Source organism: Oncorhynchus masou, chromosome 19 (assembly GCF_036934945.1).
Source record: "Oncorhynchus masou masou isolate Uvic2021 chromosome 19, UVic_Omas_1.1, whole genome shotgun sequence".
NCBI classification, from domain to species: domain Eukaryota; kingdom Metazoa; phylum Chordata; class Actinopteri; order Salmoniformes; family Salmonidae; genus Oncorhynchus; species Oncorhynchus masou.
In genome coordinates this window covers 11,540,786-11,557,845 of record NC_088230.1, presented here as the reverse complement: position 1 = coordinate 11,557,845, position 17,060 = coordinate 11,540,786, and the positions used below count along the sequence as shown (strand labels likewise).

Genomic DNA, 17,060 nt, shown 5'->3' with positions numbered 1-17,060 from the left:
GCAGTGACATACCACAACTGCCCATGTGGTAAGGTGGATAGGCGAGGGGCCACCCCGGGGATTCGCACAACGCTGACTGTCTGTGAGCGTAATGGGCTGAGACGATGTGCCACCACTACTGCAGCAGCGGACTTCAGCCAGCCAATGACACACCGCCGCCGAGGAGAGAAAGGCTGCTTCACCCCCCCCCATCTTAGCATCATCACAGTCACACCACCCTACTCACATTATAGTGCACTACTTTACACCATAAGGCTCCGGTTAATTTGACAATTTGGGACACGCCCTCCCCCCAAGCAGTCTCCTGAGACAATGGTGAATTTAAACTTCACAGGGATAATAACATTGACCGTATGTGGATTAGAAGACATCACAAATCAGCAAGCCATTTTAAATACATTCATTTTCCTCAGTCTCAATCTTAACTATATAACCTAATTTGTTACCTGGAATATAAGCATTAGAGAATTAAGTATTATACCCTGTTATGTACATAACTGAGTGAATTATGGTAATTTTCCAAGATATCACTGCAGGGACAACGTCATCTCTCAACCCTAGAATTGCTGCTGTGGGAGAGAGATAGAGGGAGGAAGAGGCAGAAAAATGTCTCCATCTAGTGTTATCAAACCGTAACTGCAGCAGCACAGTAGAGCAAAGCCCCTTAATGGTACTACATACAGTCAGGGTCAATTCCATTTCCATTCACTCAATTCAGGAAGTAAACTGGAATTCCCATTCAAAATTGCCCTCATTGAAACATTAACTGAATTGACACCAAACCTACATACAGTATATATACAAGTCTGGTTCCCCTCTCAACCAACAGAAAATATATATGACACAAACCAATTCAATTGTTCAAAAAAGGGAATTTAATGAGTAGTAGAAAAAAAAAAAAAACAGAAACCATTTCAGCCTATGTCAAGTGATGTTGGCACTCTCCAGCGAGTGTGTGGTGAATGTTCTCCAGAGCTGAGGGAGTTTGAGGAGAGGTAAAAAAGACCCTAAGGGTTACCGTTGGTTCGCACATCATGTGTTCGCATCAAGGAGAGGTCACTAAGGGAGAGCCCATCTGTCTCTCACTGCGGGGGGAAAGACGCACAATAAAAAAAATAACAGTAAACAGACAAAGGGGGTAAAAAAGGAGAAATCAACACAGCGGTTGGAAGTAAAACAGCTGGAGATGCTTGAGGGGAGCTCAGGTAGCCTGTGTGTGGAGAACACCTAGAACACTGTGGTCCTCTGGGTATCGTCCGCTCTCTCCACTCTCTCTCCTCTCGAACGGAATGTCTCTGTGTGATCATGTAACGTCCGACGCCGTCTCCGCAGCTGCTCGTCTCTCCTATTATACCACAGCATACTGCTGATAGAGCAGCTCGCGGATTTTATAGTAGTCATCACACAGGCAGCCCTCCAGGCCGATGCGCCCTGCCTCCGTCTGTACAGGGGGGCGACATGGACAAGGGTTAGAGGGGTCACGCACAGTCACAACCATTTCCCCCCCCCTTTAACATCCACAAATAGATATGGAGATGGAGTGGTGCTGACTTTAGTATGCAGCAGAAATGGTTTGTTTATACATAGGTTGCCCCTTCAGCCTACAAACTACTTATCGCCGGTCAGGGCTGGGATTGGCTTATGCTGTCAAAGCGAGCTGAATTAACTAAATGAATGACTGTACTGTGGTGTGCTGGGGTAGAAGGACAGAGAGACGGACAACTCACCCTGCGGACGGCCACAATGTTGTTGCACACCAGCACTCCTCCCACAAACTCAGCCTGGATGCCTTCCCTCAGCAGCACCTGCTTGAAGTCGGACAGGCGGGGCTCGTTGATGAACACCGACTGGTGGCCTGGGATCTGTGAGTTAGACAGGGTGTGTATGGGTTAGAACCAGAACACATTATATACAACTGATCTCAGACCAGTTGTAATCTACGGCTGCATTTACACAGGTAACCAAATTCTGATTTTTTTCCCACTAATTGGTCTTTTGATCAGATGTGCTCTTTTGCCATGGTCATGCCAAAATATCAGAATTGGCTGCCTGTGTAAACACATCCTATGTGGATTAGTGGAACCACAACCATACAGCTTCTGTACATCTAACCTCAGATCAGTATGACTCTAAGGACTATGTTAGATTTTTTGCTCATTTACTGGCAAAAGAGCTGATCTGATTGGTCAAAAGACAAAATTAGTGAAAAAAAGCCCCCCGAATTGGGCTGCCTGTGTAAATGCAGCCTTAGAAACAATTTGAATGGACATTCAAAAATGTTACAATGAAACATGAAACAAAATATTTCCTAAGGATTACTGTGGCATTTAGAGAAAATAATCAAACTGAAAATGACTTTGCTATTCCAACTACAAACCTACATGGCCACGTGCTGACCAACTGGCAGGTGTCTTCACTGACATTTTCAACCTCACCCCGTCTGTAATACCAACATGCTTCAAGCAGACCACCATAGTGCTCTTGGGCACAGGGACTAAGGTAGCCTGCCTAAATGACTACTGACCCGTAGCACTCACGTCTGTAGTCATGAAAAACTGGTAATGGCTTACATTAACACCATTATCTCAGAAACCCTAGACCCACTCCAATTTGCATACCTCCCTCTGCAACTGGATCCTGGACCATCCCCCAGGTGGTGAGGGTAGGTAACAAAACATCTGCCACGCTGATCCTCAACACCGGACCCCTCAGGGGAGCGTGCTCAGTCCCCTCCTGTACTCCCTGTTCACCCACGACTGCATGGCCAGGCACGATTCCAACACAGTATTTAAGTTTGCAGACGACACAACAGTGGTAGGCCTGATCACCGACAACGACGAGACAGCCTATAGGGAGGAGGTCAGAGACCTGGCCGGGTGGTGCCAGAATAACAACCTATCCCTCAACGTAACCAAGACTAAGGAGATGATTGTGGACTGCAGAAAAAGGAGGACAGAGCACGCCCCCATTCACTGGAGCTAAGCTGCCTGCCATCCAGGACCTCTACACCACATGGTGTCAGAGGAAGGCCCTAAAAATGGTCAAAGAACTCAGCCACCCCAGTCTTAGGCTGTTCTCTCTACTACCGCAAGCCTAAAGGCTTCTCAACAGCTTTTACCCCCAAGCCATGAGACTTCTGAACAGGTAATCAAATGGCTAACGGACTATTTGCATTGTGTCCCGTAAGTAAGCATTTCACCTGTTGTCTTTGGCGCACGTGACAAATAAACTTTGATTTGATTATCTGTAGTGACGGTTTAGATCCGAAACAGACACGTACGTTCGCTGCACACTACCTTCTCCGGCTTTTTGATAACGTTAGCAAAATTTCGCAACTTCATGGCCAACACAAAACAAATGGAATGTGTTAGCTCATGTTCACAAAGTATTCACCTCTGATCTTCGAATGGACTCGTGGAACCACAAACATACAGTTTTCATACTGGTAAATCTGACCTCCGATCAGTTGGACTCGGTGGATTAGTTCAGGGCTCGAGACAAACTTTTTGCACTTGTGGCACTGGTGTGAATCCAACTTTTTCAGTTGATGGCATCAGCACATGATTTGGTCACACCAATTTTACACAGCAATAATGACCTGACCTGTGTCCCACAATGAACCTGCATTTCATATAGACCCAAGCTAATAATGACTAGCAACCTTTTAAATTAGCAGGTCAGGGCTCTGTGCAGGCCAGTCAAGTTCTTCCACACTGATCTCAACAATTCTGTATGGACCTCGCTTTGTGCACGGGGGCATTGTCATGAAACAGGAAAGGGCCTTCTCCAAACTGTTGCCACAAAGTTGGACGCACAGAATCTTCTAGAATGTAATTGTATGCTGTAGCACTAGGTTTCCCCTTCACAGGAACTAAGGAGCCTAGCCCGGTCTATGAAAAACTTCCCCAGACCATTATTCCTCCTCCACCAAACACCAAGCGCTAAGCATTAAGGCAGGTAGCGTACTCCTGGCATCCGCCAAACCCTGATTCGTCCGTCAGACTGCCATATGGTGAAGCATGATTATCACTCTAGGGAACGCGTTTCCACTGCTACAGAGTCCAGTGGCGGCTAGCTTTACACCACTCCAGCCGACGCTTGGCATTGTGCATCTTGCGATCTTAGGCTTGTATGCAGCTGCTCGGCCATGGAAACCCATTTCATGAAGCTCCCGACAAACAGTTGATGCGCTGATATTGCTTACAGAGGCAGTCTGGACCTTGGTAGAGAGTATTGCAACTGAGGACAGACATTTTTTGCACGCTACGTGGTCCCGTGAGCTTGTGCGGCTTACCACTTCGTGGCTGAGCCGTTGTTGCTAATAGATGCTTCCACTTCACAATAACAGCACTTAGTTGACCGGGGCAGCTCTAGCAGGGCAGACATTTGATTTACTAACTTGTTGGAAAGGTGGCATCCTATGATGGTGCCATGTTGAAAGTCACTGAGCTCTTCAGTATGCCCATTCTACTGCCAATATTTGTCTATGGAGATTGCATGGCTGTGTGTTCGATTTTATACACCTGTCAGCCATGGGTGTGGCTGAAATAACCAAATCCACTAATATGAAGGGGTGTCCACATACTTTTGTATATATAGTGTACATTGTTGTTAGGATGGTAAAAATAAAAGCCTTTTACTCAATCTCAATACTAGTGTTATTGGTAGCGATTTATAAGTCACTCTACAGTTGTAGGGCCCTATAAAATCAGTTTTATCTTTTGGTAAATTCCATTTTCCCGGTTTCATGATTCAGGTTTCAGAGATTTTTTTCTTTCACTCTCATAAGCACACTTTTTGTTTATAGAAAAAACCTCAAATGAGATGTACCAAGTCCACAACAACGCTTAAACCACATCAGAGGTGGAGAGGTCTGTGAACAATAATAGAAAATAAAAAATAAAAATAAACGTTACAATGTACAGTGTAGGCAACATGTGATGGCTGAGTTTGCAAAACAAATGCCCCGTGATCGATACAAATCATCATGAAATGATTGCCAGGTAGGCCTACTTTGCATTCAACATTGGTATGTGTTTTTGTGAAAGCCTTTAGATATTTTCATTCATACAGCGCATGACAACCGAATCACACATCACAAAAGATTCAACCAAGACTTTGTCCCAAACGTTTTGAATACCTGGTTTGCATACCAATTGCTGTTTGAAATTTAAAAAAAAAAAAAAGGACATTTTGAACCAAAAACAGATGTGACCAGCGAAATCTTTCTTCACTGGCACCCTCGTTTTTTCTACCCCTGTAGTGCAACTTCAACTTCATAGCTTCTTTACATCTGATCTCAGATCAGCTTGACTCTATTGACTGTGGACCTCTGTAGAACCCTAACCATATATTTTCTAGGGCTGGGAATTGCCAGGGACCTCACAATCTGACATTGTCACGATCCTTCTGTGCCGATACCATATGTATTGCGGTTTGATACTGCGACTTTGCTGCGATTTGATGTCCCAAACATATTGCTCACTATAAGTCTGCTGCAGAGAAACTACTTATTAAAAAGAAGATGGAGAACAAGCTATTGGATTCCAAAGTTGGCACAGCTATCACTAGCTAACATTATCTAGCTAAATCAAATAAATGTTATTTTTATACAAATCAATACTTAGAGTCAAATATCAATATAATGTCATCCAAAAATAATATTGCCATTTGTAACTATCAATTTTTTCCCCCATCAAAAATCATTTCTATACATATAACCTCAGATCAGTTTTACTCGGTGAGCTCCCTTCTCTCTGTTGCTAAATTAGCCACAGGCTAGCTTTCTTCCTGTGCATTGTGCTGCTCTTTATGTCTATTGTCATATCAAGCAAATGTATTTATAAAGCCCTTTTTTACAAAGTGCTATACAGAAACCCAGCCAAAAACCCAAACAGCAAGCAATGCAGATGTAGAAGCATTGTGACTAGGAACAACTCCCTAGAAAGGCAGGAACCTAGGAAGAAACCTAGAGAGGAACCACTCAACCTATCATTTCCCTCTCTGAATAAAAAACGGTCCCGGGATCAACACTAGTCTCCCTCTCCCTCGGGTCAGCCCTCTCCCATCCTCTTTCACTGAGGACAAAGCCACCTCATTTTACCCTCTTTCTAGCTCCTCGCTCTCCCTTTGTCTGAACTAAGGGATTACAGCCAACCCTCCCCTATTCTGTGCCCTCCCCTCCGTCTATCCACAGTATCTCTCCTCTTCTCTACAGGACATCTCCTCTTCCCCTCCATCTCTCGCTCTCTCACCTCGTGGGCGGGCAGGGGCTCCAGAGTGGGGATGACGTCACTCTCCTCCGACGGCTCGCGCACGTCCTCGCCAAACAGCGTCTTCATGGCGCGCTGCTGAGCCACCACACTATGGTCTGTGGTGCCGTCGTCAGCAGGGGTCACGTCCATGGCCAGCTCGCCATCCTCCACGGCCTCCTCGCCAGCTCCCTTTTCACCCTTCACCATGCCCTCCTCGGGCAGCACGCCTGTGTCCACCTTGACCACGCGCATGTCCAGCACGCCGTCAATCCACGCCAGCTCCGTGTCCTTGGCGCGGCAAAACTGCAGCGAGCTCACCAGCGAGTCTTTCAACCGCACCTGGGCAGGAAGAATAAAATATTTCATGCATACATGACAGAAAGTGCTTAAGCTTAACATTTAAAATGTTATTGCACACAAACAAACTGCCTAACTGGGTCCTCTGTAGCCCAGATGGTAGATGACAGCGCTTGTAATGCCAAGATAGTGGGTTTCGATTCCCAGGAATACCTGTACTGTATATTTATGCACACACGACTAACTCAAATGGCATATTTTATAATAATATTATTATTAACCTTATACACAATTGACCCACTGTCACGTTACAAAATTCTAAGATGACCTGGGTTAAATTAGTTGCAGTTACTTAAGCACATCATCATTCTGATTGGTGAATTGTGATAACACAACATTCTATGTCAATTATTCACAATCATATAGGGCATGAGTCAATCTGTCCCAAAATATTTTAAATTAGCATGGCATTTTGTATAGAATTCGAACCCGACTGACCTGGTAGATGTGTGTCTCACTGGTGGCGTCCACAGTCTCCTGCAGCTTAGGTGTGTAGACCTTAATGTCCTTGGTGAAGGCCTTGCAGGACTCGGCCAGGTCTAGGCTGGCCTCGGGAGGGCCGTGCACGATCACCAGCTGCCGCGGCTTCATCTGATTGATGATCTTCTTGATAGAGTCGCCGTCTGAACGCCCCTCGTAGTCGATGTACGTCACCCTGGCTCTGCACAGAATGATCAGATAAGAATTTATAATTTCTCAATATTTTAAATATGAATTAAGATATTCATTTTAAATTGTGATGTAAAAAAATATATATACTATCAGCGGTATACAACTGGCAGTCCGCAGACCCCTTATTTTCAGCAAAAAATAATAATATTTGATTTCAATGTTTTTATGAATATTGCTAGCAACAAAATAAACACATTTTGCATTACATACCTACAGTAGAAAATGTTATTCTAATGATACAAACTCTATCTCTTAACACTGAGCAAATTACACTCACTGGAGTATCTGACATAGGATTGAAAAAGCACCTGCAAATAGGCCACCAAGTGCCGCTGGCTGCTGTTAAGCCGCTAAACAGCTACTCTTAGCAAACATGTGTTTGAGTTACCTTTTGAGCGAATAGGCTGTTAGAGTTTACACTTCCTATTCAAATTATGTAGGAGATCAAAATAATGAAAAAAAAAAAAAAAAAGATCTACCAAAGCAATAAAATGAGAATAAAAAACATGACTTTTACATGCCATTATCATTCCCTTTACAACAAGACATGTGAATGTTTTCTCTCTTGCTAACGTATGATGGGGGTGGGTCGCCGGTATTATTATGTATTCCTAAAAATGAATCATATTGTTTTCTTGCATTGAGAGGCTCTCTGAAGAAGTCTGCTTTCAATTTAGGTGGGTAGGCCCACTTACTTGATCTCCAGGTTCTCTGTAGTGGAGGTACACTTGGTGGGTACTTTGGATGAGGAGTCCTGGTCCATGGGTTCGTCTCCTTTGGCCATGCCCGACTCCAGCTTGTTCTTCTCCTCCTCTGTGGCCTGGAGCTCTGGTACCAGGAAGTCCTCCGGCCTGGAGACAGTCATTAATTAATACATCATCGTGTAAAGTTAGCTCTGCTTCAACAAAAAATCCATAGCTCATTATTCAAAGGGGTTTCTACCGCGGTAAAAGACAGTCTGTGTAGAGCATTTTTACACTTCTGTGCCAACCAGACTGTACTGGCGCTGATATTTCCCTTGTCCAGCATCTATGGTTGATGCATAACCAGGTCAGTACAGCTCAGTTTTGGTCAGCGCTTTAGTGTGAAAAGGGTAATAGTTTAATGACTCCAGTACCTGATGATCTCTCCGTACTCATCCCATTTGACCCTCTCCTCGTGGGTGGGGAACATGGGGTAGGACTTCTTGGCCTGTTTGAAGAAGCTGCCCTTGCGGACGCCGTCTCCCTTCATCATCAGGTCGTGGTGTTTGGTCTTCACCATCGCCGGCAGCTCCAGGTCATCCTCCATGTCGCTCTCGTCACTGGAGTCCACATCCACCCTGAGAGACACAAATATATTAGACTCACACACACACAATCTTGCTGTGTTTTTTCATCTCAAAAACAAACATCTTTGTTCCCGGAGACCAACTTCATGAATCGGTATAGTATGTCCTCCACGCACACATGCGCGTAACACACACACAGAACAATACCCATGTCTGGGAATATTATTCACAGTGCCCAAATATTGTAAATAAGTTGATGCCCAAATATTGTAAATAAGTTGAGGCCCAAAACACACAAACAGTGTCAGTGACTCACTCTTTTTCTTGTTCAAGTTTTTTGGCAGCTTCCTTCTTCATTCTCTCTTTCTCCAGGTATTCTTCCAGCTCCCTGCCTTCCAGCTTCACCCGTTTTCTAATCTGTCAACATGACAAGAAAATGAAATGGAGAAAAGGGGGGGGGGGGGAAACAGTGCGAATGCCAGTGACACATCAAGCTGTTCCACGCTTGAGTTGAGACGGAAACAGAGACAGGAAGAGCCCTAGGGAGATGCTGCACCAAAATAAATAAATCCAAAAAGCTATCAGTCGGAGCCAAAATGGCCGCACAGCTGCTCTTCTATTTTTTTGGGGTTCCCCAAATAGTATCGGATCCAAATGTAATCTCCCAAGAAGAAATTACCCCGCCAAAATAATGCAAAAGTTACATTTGAACTTCAATCCATGAGGAGAGAGTGCAAGAGACAGTCAACTAATAAGGCAAGCGTGCCAGGTTGTGCTGGTGTACCATGGTGTAATATCAAGGTACCAAAACGTCATGACACTTACAATAACATTATAGAATACTGTAGTACCATTTCATATGATATTACCAACTTTTTCAGCCCTACCGATATTAAGCACCTGCTGGTGCCGGTTATAACCTGTTTAGAAAGTTAGTTTGGTTTATAAATTCAGTTGAATTGAAGCAACAGCCACTTGTATATGCAGGTCCAATATCCACTTCCCTTTCAAGCGCATATCACCTGTGTCAGCTGGAACCAGCCAGCCGCATCCCCTACCAGTGCTCACTCACCTGCTTCACTCTGTCCGCGCGTCTATTCCTCCGTCCGTTTTATTTACCCCCAATATAATTTAACCGCGATGGCGAGCAGGGATGCAGACACAGACCCTTATGAGTCTTTTGTTGTTAGAATTGTACATTTGTTACATTGGATTAGTGCGCAAAGCTGATACAATGTATAATTTCATCGCCTGTTATAACAAAGAGCACGGACCGGTCTGAGTAGACTTTGCAAGCTCACTGTCATACAGACTCGGAGTGTCAGGGAGGGAAAATGGAGCACCGCTTTGCGACAAGCATGTTTGCAGCTTTACAGCAAAAAAAAAAACGCATCGTCTCTAGCCTAAACATTAAAAAAACAAGACCCATATTACCAGAGATACCTGTTATTCTTTCTATTGGGGTTCGCACGCATTTGATATCGTTTCACAAACCATGTCGCAGGCCGTTTTAAACTAATCCCGGGTCGCTAATTATTGGTTTGATAACAGTGTTCAGTCATGTACCCTAGCTAGCTAACAACCTGGTAACTTGACAGTAGGTTTAGGCAAATTTGATTGGCACAGGAAGAAAGGAAAAGGTATCATTCACATAAGGCCTAACTAATGTAAGCCTAAACTATATCAAACATCTATGTTTATCTGGTCCTCCTTACATTCTGTTTGGTGTCTTAACGTTTGGGAAATTGGAAGCAGTGTGTGTATGTGAAAGAGAGAGAGAGAGAGTGTTGTGTGTTTATGAGAGTTAGTATGTGTTAACTGAAGAGGAAAGAAGGTTTAATGCAGTATTTTCTCCTCACTGACACAATGACATGCAGATCATTCTGCAGTATTTTCTCCTCACTGACACAATGACATGCAGATCATTCTGCAGTATTTTCTCCTCACTGACACAATGACATGCAGATCATTCTGTAGTATTTTCTCCTCACTGACACAATGACAAGCAGATCATTATGCAGTATTTTCTCCTCACTGACACAATGACATGCAGATCATTCTGTAGTATTTTCTCCTCACTGACACAATGACAAGCAGATCATTCTGCAGTATTTTCTCCTCACTGACGCAATGACAAGCAGATCATTCTGCAGTATTTTCTCCTCACTGACACAATGACAAGCAGATCATTCTGCAGTATTTTCTCCTCACTGACGCAATGACAAGCAGATCATTATGCAGTATTTTCTCCTCACTGACGCAATGACATGCAGATCATTATGAAGTATTTTCTCCTCACTGACGCAATGACAAGCAGATCATTCTGCAGTATTTTCTCCTCACTGACACAATGACAAGCAGATCATTATGCAGGTATATCATAGGAGGTATATCACCTGAATTGGGGAGGACGGGCTTGTGGTAATGGCTGGAGCAGAATGGTATCAAACACGGTTTCTATGTGTTTGATGTCATTCCATATCCCTTCTTCCCAGTCCTCCAGCCAAATCACAGGAATGCCTTTGCAAATATTAGCAAATCAGCCATTCTATACAGTATTATATTATACACTTAACAGTGTGATGTTAAATTCAATGTGTTGTATAGAGTAGAAGTGGGAATTTCAGTGACAGGTTTTTGGAGAAGGTTTAGAAAACGTGAACAAGCGTCTGGGGGACAGGGCGAACAGGATGCAAGGCCACCAATTTTTTTACACCATGGCATCGCGATACTACTCGTTATTGTGATCTTTGGCCTGGTATCCTATTGTTTGTAATATTTGGGAATTGTGACAAGCCTAGTAATGAAACGTGAAGCGGCGGCCGCGTACAACCAACTGAGTTGGACAGCGAATGAGGCTGAAAGTAATTTGAGTAATTCATTTTCTTCATTTCAATTCAACTATTTCTTTCTATTTACGAAACACAGACTCGGCCTACCTGTTTGACAGACGCATTTATGCTTTCCATAGATTTGTCGGTATCCAAATCCTCCAATGCTGTCACCATTCCCTCCTTAAATACTTCTGTGTCCGTAAAAGGCTTGGAGTGTTTGGTTTAAAGCAGGGCTTCAACTGAGGGGGTATGTGAGGGTATGACATATCCTTCATTAAAGAAAAGGACAGAAGGGATACCCTATCTATATATACCCTATCTAATATTTTGAAATGAAATAATAAAAAAGGACCCCGATTACATAAAGCGTTCTATAACGATGCTCAACACTGGTGCCTTACATTACAGACAAGCTTTATAAAATGCACGCAAAATATCTGACTGACGCATATGGTTTCTCTCTGACATTTTGAAGCTGTCCTACGACCTATATTCAAAAGAGACAAACAAAACGAATTTGCTATCCTGTCACTCTAAGCTAAACATTTTCTGCATCTGTCGGGATGCTGTCTGGGTGGAAAGTTAACTTTTGAAAAGTAGGCTACCATGCTTAGAGTCATAAGGACGTCCCAGACTTCATTATTTGCAAAAAGCAACAGTTTCGTAGCAAAAAAACCCACTCTGGTTCAACATTGGAAAAATATGGTAAGAATGCATATTTCTGGGCCCAGTCTTCCCTTAAACCTCTATTTTCATTAGCCACCTTTGTTTTGAGAGCGTCATTTTCTCTTGATTGCAAGATGATTCTCCCCAATCAACGCATAAAAATATATTTAAAAACTAATTTAGTGAAGACATTGTTGATTGTATCAGTGTAAATCAGATATTGAATTGACTATAGACACTTAACAAAAATATAAAAAGCAGCAAGAGCTGCCAGATCCCAGAAGTGTTCCATACGCTCAAATCTTATTGCTCTCAAATGTGGAGTACAAATTTCTTCACATCCCTGTTAGTAAACATATCAATAAGCTGATTAAATGGCATGATCATTACACAGGTGCACCTTGTGCTGTGGACAACAAAAAAGGCCACTAAAATATGCAGTTGTCACACAACACTATGCTACAGACGTCTCAAGTTTTGAGGGAGCGTGCAGTTGGCATGCGGACAGGAGGAATGTCCACCAGACCTGTTGCCAGAGAATCAAATGTGCATTTTACTACCATAAGCCGCCCTCCAACGTTGTTTTAGAAGTTTTGGCAATACATCCATCCGACTGTATAACCGCAGACCACGTGTGTGGGGACATGCGGACGAGTGGTTTGCTGATGTCAACGTTGTGAACAGAGTGCACCATGGTGGTGGTGGTGGGGTTATGGTATGGGCAGGCATAAGCTACAGACAACGAACACGACTGCTTTTTATTGATGGCAATTTGAATACACAGAGATACCGTGACAGAGATCCTGAGGCTGATTGTTGCGCCATTCATCAGCCGCCATCACCTCATGTTTCAGCATGATAATGCACAGCCCAATGGTCGCAAGGATCTGTACACAATTCCTGGAAGCTGATATACAGCAGCTTCACACAGCCATTGAAGAAGAGCAGGCCCCAATCAACAGCCTGATCAACTCTATGCAAAGGAGTGTCACACTGCATGAGGTAAATGATGGTCACACCAGATACTGCCTGGTTCGCTGATCTATGCCCCTACCTTTTTCAAGCTATCTGTGACCAATAAATGCATATCTGTATTCCCAGTCATGTGAAATCCATAGATTAGGCCTAATTTATTTAAATTGACAGATTTCCATATATGAACTTTAATTCAATAAAATCTTTGAAATTGTTGCATGTTGCGTTTATTTATGTCCATTATACTAACCAGATGTGTTAAAGGCCCAGTGCAGTCAAAATCATGATGTTTTATATACATTTCTGAGGTTGGAATAATACTGTGAAAATGATGATAATGCCCTTTTAGTGTCAGAGCTGTTTCAAACTTTATTCCTGTTTAAGGTGGGAGGGAGTTTTGGCCTTCAATGGTGACATCACCAAGCGGCAAATTAGTTAATAGACCAAGAAGAACGTTCCAAACCTCTGCCAATAACAGCAAATGTTCAGTCTTTCCCTCCCTACTCAGACCACTCAAAAACAGTCATAGCAAACTTCTTGCTTGAGAAATCGCCCTTTGCTTAGACACCAATTTTGTTTCTGTTTGACCATGTTAATTGAAAAACACTAAGTAAGGTACTTATTGTTACCCAGAAATTATTTGATTGAGATTTTTTTTTAAATGACTGCATTGGACCAATGGTGTCCAATTGGTAGTGTAGGCCTATGAATTGGGCTGCTATTACACTAATTACGTTCTGACCCGTTGACAACTAGCCCAGAAAAATTCCCCCAAAGGCAAACCTGGTTGCCGACCCCTATCCTAGTCTCACCTCCAGGTCTAGCATCTTCTCCCCGGGGTTATCGATGAGGTAGCGGCCCAGGGTGCCAGGCGTGGTGCGGTAGGTGAGGATCACTGAGTTCTTGGCCTCCTGGCACCACTGGATGAAGAGCTCGCGGGAGAAGCCAGACTCCAGGTCGGGCTGGCTGCAGAGCACCACCTTGGGGCTGGGCACACGGGCTAGGTCGGCCAGGCTGTGGCACAGGGACAGGTGGCGGAACTGGAAAGGGTTGTTGCGCTTGTCCTCGAAGCAACGCATCAGCTTGTCACTCATCCACTCCACCTGTAGGGGGAGAATATAACAGGCAGAATCACGTCTCTTGTTAACGTGTCTATTACAATGACAGGATAATCACACAATATTCGCAGGACATGCGCCGTGTGTTACAACAACATTGAGAAAAAGATTAAATCGATCCCACAAAAGTCAATCATTGTAATATTTTTCACAAAATGTATGACCGAGCAGTGAGCACTATTGAAAAGTGAACATTAGCACAACGTTGATCACATCTCCTCATGGTGAGTGAGCTAGAGACCTGGGTTCAAATATTATATGAGATCTTTCAAATACTTTAGCTCTGCTTCACTAAGCATGCACGGTGCAACTGAACCAATGGAACAGTCCCAAAAGTGCAAACCCCACCCATCTGGCACTGCAGGCAGGCTGAAGCAAACACTTAAAACTGTTTTAAAGATTGTCTGGTACTGTGTGACCATGTAATGAAAAGGGTATGCGTGTGGCCGAGACCTGAGACTTGGAGAACTCCACCACGTTGTAGCTGACGTTGTTGAGCAGGGCCAGAGAGTAGACCCCGAGACCGGCGTCCTTCGTCCTCCAGATCTGGTCCAGCAGTTGAGCCAGCTCAAGCACACGGCCCGCCGTATCCACGGCAATCAGCACGTTGCCGTCACCACGTAGCGTCTCCATCACATTGGCTGAAGGCGGAAATGATTGGCGGGTTAGACATTTTTTAAATATTCAATGTTTAGGCATTACTGTAGCCTGGGCCCAGATCTTTTTGTGCTGTCTCGCCATGGCCATGGTGTGACAGTGACCACAGGAGTTGGCAAGCATAAAAATATTTGTGATCAGGATAGCATTACTGCACACATGAGTGAAAGTTGATTAACTTACTTAGAAGCTGCTCGTCCCTTTGTTTGCGACGCGGCTGCACGTATGTAGCGTTAAAGGAGTCTGTGATGAGCAGAGAGGGACGACTCACCGACTCCAATGTACACCCATTCAGGTGGCTGGAGGAAAGATTTACATTATGTTGGGGGACCAACTTCATATTGATGCCCATGATTTTGAAATTAAATTATGTTTGATGAGCAGGTCTCCCCATATTTTTGATCATGTAGTGTGCCTGAATGTCAAGCCCTGCAAGGACATGCTAATTTAAAAGATGGCTAGTCATTATTAGCCAGGTTCTATAGGAAATGCAGGTTCATTACGGGACACAGGTCAGGTCATTATTGCAGCGCAGCCGTTTCAAATTGATGAGGCCAATTCCATAATAACGCCCATGATTTTGGAATGTGATGTTCGATGAACAGATGTCCACATACTTTTGGTCATGTACTGTACCTTGAAGGGTCAGCAGCAAAATAAACATGCACTATCCCGTCTCTACTCACATCTCTCGCTTGTGGTTGAAGTCCACCGCGTAAACAATCTCCTCCTCCCCATCCTTCACAATCTTCCAGATGGTCCCACCGATCATGTGACCAGCAGGAAGTGGAGTGATGGACAGACCATGTCCTTTCCCTGTCCAGAAGAGTAAAAAGGTTGTTTGAACAAGTGTTTCAGCTATAACAAGGAGGTTACTCATTAGAAATATGATCATTCAATCACCATGTAAGACTGATACATGTTTTACTGACCTTTCAGATTTACAATCTGGGAGTACTTCAACTGCTGGATTTTATCAAAAGCGCAGTCTACATCATCCAGGGTGAACAGGTTGAAGTCCTCAGTGTTGTTGCGCGACTACCAAAACAACAGATCCCAATAGTGAGAATAGTTTTACAGTGCACGGTCACCTCTTGTTCAATAGGACATCACCCACATTTCCTAGCCTGGTCCCAGATGTGTTTGTGCTGTCCTGCTGAGTTGGCAAGACATCACAAACAGATCTGGGACCAGGTTAACAAACCCCTGCCTTTACCTGATACAGGTCATACATGAACATCTGACCCATCTTGTAGACGGGGATGGTGGCGTAGATGGGGCAGTTGAGGCCCAGCTTGCCCACGGCGTAGGGCAGAGCCCCCAGGTGCAGGGGGTCAGGATGGGAGAGGAGCACCGCATCAACCTGGTGGACATACCTATTGAGAAGGAGAATGGCCTGTAAGAGATCTGATTGACAGGGATAAGTTCTAGTTGTTGACTTCAGGAATCAAAGACAATGTCTAGATAGCGTAGATCAGTGATTCTCAATCCGTACCTCCAATCACATTTTGCTCTGCACATGTGCACCTTCATGTGTAACCAATCATTAGGCCTATGTTCTGTCTTACAAAGTACTCCCTTTGGATAGGCCATGTACCCCATTGAGAACTACTGGCTTAGAGGATGTGTGTTCTACCTTTTCATGGCATCAATAATGTCCATAGAGAAGCTCTCATCCCAGCCACAGTCCAGGAGGAAGCGGAACTCATCCACCTGCAGCAGGTAGCAGAGGGCAGACTCCTCCTGCACCCCTGACACAGCGGTCAGTTTGATAATAGAAGTCATTCTCCTCAGCTGTCATACTGCAGGGACAAGACCATTACCTAGTTATCAACAAGATGGCTATATATTTCGATCCACTTTCACATGCAGAAAATATGACTGACGACGAACAAGTCTGCATGTCTGATCTTTATAAAAATGTGAACAGACATGGTCCATGAACGGTACATGGACATGATACACTTACACAGCAATTCTTAACACTACTCATCATACAGAACTAGTTAGAGCCGCCATGCTACCTATTGTATGTTTGCAGTCCAAGCTAGCTAACATTAGCTAGCATGCTAAGTTGGCCATCAGACTAATTGTCCTATAAAAATGGGCCATAGAGTAACATACCATAAAGTACTATATAATATTTCACAAAAACTGAGCAAAGAAATCAATAACATGAACAGTCTAACATTACGGCATTTTCAGCAACGATTGTCAACACGTCTTTCAATGAAGCGGAAGCTTGCCGCTGAAAATG

The 17,060-nt window shown here is 43.9% G+C and overlaps 1 protein-coding gene across 5 annotated transcripts; it reads right to left on the bottom strand.

The window, feature by feature from the left end:
• Nucleotides 1–856: 856 nt before the first annotated feature.
• On the bottom strand, nt 857–17,060 carry LOC135505809 (cleavage and polyadenylation specificity factor subunit 2-like). Of its 5 annotated transcripts, none has more exons than XM_064924963.1 (15): nt 16,998–17,060; nt 16,440–16,605; nt 16,020–16,179; nt 15,736–15,841; nt 15,490–15,619; nt 14,987–15,102; nt 14,600–14,787; nt 13,841–14,131; nt 8,870–8,970; nt 8,401–8,604; nt 7,979–8,134; nt 7,050–7,272; nt 6,255–6,593; nt 1,728–1,862; nt 857–1,441 (listed from the first exon to the last, which is right to left on the bottom strand). In XM_064924963.1, the coding sequence occupies exons 2-15, from the start codon at nt 16,586–16,588 to the stop codon at nt 1,349–1,351; spliced, it is 2,391 nt and encodes a 796-aa protein (XP_064781035.1). In that variant the 5' UTR covers nt 16,589–16,605; nt 16,998–17,060; the 3' UTR covers nt 857–1,348. The 5 variants fall into 5 exon arrangements, with proteins under 5 accessions (XP_064781035.1, XP_064781032.1, XP_064781033.1 ...); XM_064924960.1 differs by having other exon boundaries at nt 16,773–17,052; XM_064924961.1 differs by having other exon boundaries at nt 16,828–17,052.

Excerpts from the sequence above, each read along its gene's own strand:
- LOC135505809 (XM_064924963.1), bottom strand. The coding sequence starts at position 16,588 with ATGACTTCTATTATCAAACTGACCGCTGTGTCAGGGGTGCAGGAGGAG. Across the intron at positions 15,842-16,019 it reads TCATGTATGACCTGTATCAG|TCGCGCAACAACACTGAGGA; the intron begins GTAAAGGCAGGG and ends TTGTTTTGGTAG. Across the intron at positions 15,620-15,735 it reads CCAGATTGTAAATCTGAAAG|GGAAAGGACATGGTCTGTCC; the intron begins GTCAGTAAAACA and ends TCTTCTGGACAG.